General features: G+C 31.1%; 1 protein-coding gene across 1 annotated transcript in view; it reads left to right on the forward strand.

The window, feature by feature from the left end:
* Nucleotides 1-5,000, forward strand: part of LOC137657943 (delta-1-pyrroline-5-carboxylate dehydrogenase, mitochondrial-like) — a 194,130-nt gene that overhangs the window by 121,994 nt on the left and 67,136 nt on the right. Inside the window, exon 3 of the mRNA XM_068392656.1 lies at nt 472-625. Coding sequence (XP_068248757.1) covers nt 472-625 — 154 coding nt within the window. The remainder of the gene's footprint in view (nt 1-471; nt 626-5,000) is intronic.

Genomic DNA, 5,000 nt, shown 5'->3' on the forward strand with positions numbered 1-5,000 from the left:
CTTTTATTATATTCTATAAATAACAATGATAAATTATTCTTATATATATATATATATATATATATATATGTATTTATATAAGTATATATATATATGTATATATATATATATATGTGTGTATTTATATAAGTATATATATATATATATATATATATATATATATATATATAATGTGTGTGTGTGTATTTATGTATATATATAAATATATATATGTATATATATATATATATATATATATATATATATATATATATATATATATATACATATATATATATATGTGTATATACATATATATATGTATATATAATATATATATATATATATATATATATATATATATATATATATGTGTGTGTGTATATATATATATATATATATATATATATATATATATATATATATATATATAATATTTTGCAAGGTACTGAATTTCTTTAAAATTTAATAAATATCAATCTCAATTTCCAGGGTATATGCCTGGAAGTCCAGAAAGAGCAGAGTTGGAAGCTGCATTGCTAAAGCATGAATCGCAAATGGCTGATGTACCAATAATGATCGGGGATAAGGAATACCGTACAGATGAAATTAAGCATCAGGTTATGCCGCATAATCATTCCCACAAGTAGGTTCATTTAATGCAATTGAGTTATGTTTATCAAATTAGAAGGATTATTTATTGGATTTCAGATTTTTTTTTATTATACTTCTATCTTTATTCATTTTGTGCTTGATCTAGGTTCCAGATAATTATTACCTTCGCCAACAAAGTTAAAAGGAGGTTATTTTTTACCCCTTGTTTATGTATTTGTAATTTGTGTGTATGTGTTTGTGAACAGCTTCCTGACCACAATTTTAATCATAGAGTTATGAAACTTGCATGGAAAAACTGTTGTGTAAAGTGTGAAATAATTGAATATTGGAAGGTCAAGGCCATGGTCAAGCAAAATGTCCAATTCACGTAATTGACCATAAGTTTAGACATCGTTGTCACAGAGACTTATAACATGTTTCATATTCAAGTTTATGAATATCCACGCCGACTAAAACTTGTCAAGATCAAAGGTCAAGGTCAAGGTTAAGCAAAAGATCAAGGAATGAGCTGCCACGGTGGAGGTCTGCGCTCTACTAATAGCCATTCTAGTTTTGCATGTATTTGAATATCCTTATGCATAACAACTGGGTTGAAATTTATTGTAGCTTCCCTTTCTTTGGATAAAATCTTTGGTTCTTCCAAATCTCAGTACAGTTTTTTGTTTATATTTAAAATGATTGCATGTAAATTCAGGAGTACCTAACTTTTTTCGCCGTTTTTCCACCCGTAAAATTGAATGCCAATCAGTGTACCTGAAATGCTGAATTTATAAGCACAACTCCTACAGTGGCTGAGTGGTATGGTCAACGGCATACAAGTATCCTGGACCAGGGATCAAAACCCGGCCGGTCAGATACTATAGTCTTTGAGAGATTTCGCCTGGCCCTGTGATCCTGAGGTCGTTAAAAGAATCCAGACTTTCAATGTATTAATATATGTGGCTTATTTGAAATATGAAAAACACGTTGAAATGTGCAAAATTTATCATTAATCGAATGGCAAGTCCCAAACCTAGCAATTAGCTACGATGGTGAAGATGGGTTATTTCAATTCTAAGTACAAAAAACCTGAATTCGACAGATATAAATTTTGCAAAATTTATCATTAATCAAACACCAAGTCACAAACCTACCAATTAGCTACGATGGTGAAGGGGGGTTGATTTCAGTTCCAAGTACAAAAAACCTGAATTCGACAGGTATATTTATAGGAGAATTGTCATTGACTTTTATCTTTCTTCGTGGCAGAGTAATATGGTCAGTGTCATACAAGTATACTGGACCAGGGTTCGAAGCCTGGCTGGACAGATACTATAGTCTTTGAGTGTTTTGCCTGGGGCTCTTATCCCGAGGTTGTTAAGAGAATCCAGACTTTAATGTGTTAATATATATGGCTTATTTGAAATATGAAAAACACGTTTAAATGTGCAAAATTTATCATTAATCGAATGCCAAGTCACAAACCTACCAATTACCTATGATGGTGAAGATGGGTTGATTTCAATTCTAAGTACAAAAAAACCTGAATTCGATGGGTATATGTACAGAAGAATTGTCATTGACTTTTATCTTTCTTTGTGGCCGAGTGGTATGGTCAATGTCACACAAGTATCCTGGACCACGGTTTGAAGCCCGGTTGGACAGATACAATAGTCTCTGAGTGATTTCGCCTGGGGCTCTGATCCCGAGGTTGTTAAGAGAATCCAGACTTTAATGTGTTAATATAATGGCTTATTTGAAATATGAAAACACGTTTAAATGTGCAAAATTTATCATTAATCAGATGCCAAGTCATAAACCTACCAATTAGCTAGATGGTGAAGATGGGTTGATTTCAATTCTAAGTACAAAAAACACGAATTCGACAGGTATATGTACAGAAGAATTGTCATTGACTTTTATCTTTTTTTTGTGGCTGAGTGGTGTGGTCAATGTCACACAAGTATCTTGGACCAGGGTTCGAAGCCCGGCCGGACAGGTACTATAGTCTTTGGGTGATTTTGCCTGGGCTCTGATCCTGAGGTTGTTAAGAGAATCCATACTTTAATGTGTTAATATATATGGCTTGTTTGAAATATGAAAAACGCATTTAAATGTGCAAAATTTATCATTAATCGAATGCCGAATCACAAACCTACCAATTAGCTAGATGGTGAAGATGGGTTGATTACAATTCTAGGTACAAAAAAATACTGAATTCGACAGGTATATTTACAGAATAATTGTCAATGACTTTTATCTTTCATCGTGGCTGAGTGGTATGATCAATGTCACAAAAGTATCTTGGACCAGGGTTCGAAGCCCTGCCAGACAGATACTATTGTCTTGGAGTGATTTTGCCTGGGGCTCTTATCCTGAGGTTGTTAAGAGAATCCAGACTTTAATGTGTTAATATATATGGCTTATTTGTAATATGAAAAACACGTTTAAATGTGCAAAATTTATCACACACACACACACACACACACACATATATATATATATATATATATGTATGTATTATGTATATATTTATTTATGTATATATATATTTATGTATATACATATTTATATATATGTATATATTATATATATATTATATATAAATATATTATATATATATATATATACATATTTATATATGTATATATATATGTATGTGTATATATATATATATTATATATATGTAATATATATATAATGTATATATATATATATGTATATATATGTATGTATGTTTGTGTATATATGTATATATATTTGTCTATATGTATATGTATATATATATATATATATATACATATATATATATGTACATACATACATATATATATATATATATATATATTTGTATATATATATTTTATATATTTATATATTTATATATATATATATATATATATTTATAAATTATTAATTATTATTATTATTATTATTTATTACTAGCCAAGCTACAACCCTACTTGGAAAAGCAAGATGCTATAAGCCCAGGGGCTCCAATAGGGAAAAATAGCTCGGTGAGGAAAGGAAATAAGGATATAAATAAATGATGAGAACAAATTAACAATAAATCACTCTAAAAAAAGTAACAACGTCAAAACAGACATGTCATATATAAACTATTAACAATGTCAAAAACAAATATGTCATATATAAACTATAAAGAGACTCATGTCTGCCTGGTCAACATAAAAACATTTGCTCAAACCTTGAACTTTTGAAATTCTACCGATTCAACTACCCAATTAGGAAGATCATTCCACAACTTGGTAACAGGTGGAATAAAACTTTTAGAATACTGTGTAGTATTGAGCCTCATGATAGAGAAGGCCTGGCTATTAGAATTAACTGCCTGCCTAGTATTATGAACAAGATAGAATATATATATATATATATATATATATTTATTTATATACATATATATATATATATATATATATGTGTGTGTAAATTTATATCTATATATATAGTTAGTAGGTTGGCCGTGACACCAGCCACCCATTGAGATACTACTTCTAGAGAGTTATGGGGTCTTTTGACTGGCCAGATATGACTACATTGGATCCTTCTCTCTGGTTACGGTTCACTCTCCCTTTGCCTATACACTCGCACACCGAATAGTCAGGCCTATTATGTACATATTCTCCTCTGTCCTCATACACCTGCCAACACTGAGATAACCAAACAATTCTTCTTACTGCACTTCCTCACCCAAGGGATTAATTACTCTACTGCAATTGTTCAGTGTACTTTCCTCTTTGTAAAGGCAGAAGAGACTCTTTATCTATGGTAAGCAGCTCTTCTAGGAGAAGGACACTCCAAAATCAAACCATTGTTCTCTACTCTTGGTTAGTGCCATAGCCTCTGTACCATGGTCTTCCACTGTCTTGGGTTAGAGTTCTCTTGCTTGAGGGTACACTCGGGCACACTGTTCTATCTTATATCTTATTTCTCTTCCTCATTTTTTGTTAAAGTTTTTATAGTTTATAAAGTGATATTTACATTAATATTGTTGCTTTCTTAAAATATTTTGTTTTTCCTTGTTCCTTTTCCCACTGAGCTATTTTCCCTGTTGGAGCCCCTGGGCTTATAGCATCCTGCTTTTCTAACCAGGGTTGTAGCTTAGCAAGTAATAATAATGATAATAATAAATATAAACATATACATATATATATATATATATATATATACACACAGTGGAACCTCTGCATATGATTGCCTTTACATACGATTGTTCCAACATCCGAAATAAAATTTGATCAAATTTTTATCTTGACACCCGAAGTCATGCTCCAACATCCGACGTAGATCTTGTTTACGCTGGTAGATGGCAGCATGTGGGAGGGACGCCATTCGGTTAGTTCTCTGTTCTTGTGCGCATCCCGTAGTTGTAATCTGTTCGGTCTCTTATTAACAGTGCTTATTAT

The sequence above is a fragment of the Palaemon carinicauda genome, chromosome 18, assembly GCF_036898095.1.
Source record: "Palaemon carinicauda isolate YSFRI2023 chromosome 18, ASM3689809v2, whole genome shotgun sequence".
In the NCBI taxonomy this organism is placed as follows: domain Eukaryota; kingdom Metazoa; phylum Arthropoda; class Malacostraca; order Decapoda; family Palaemonidae; genus Palaemon; species Palaemon carinicauda.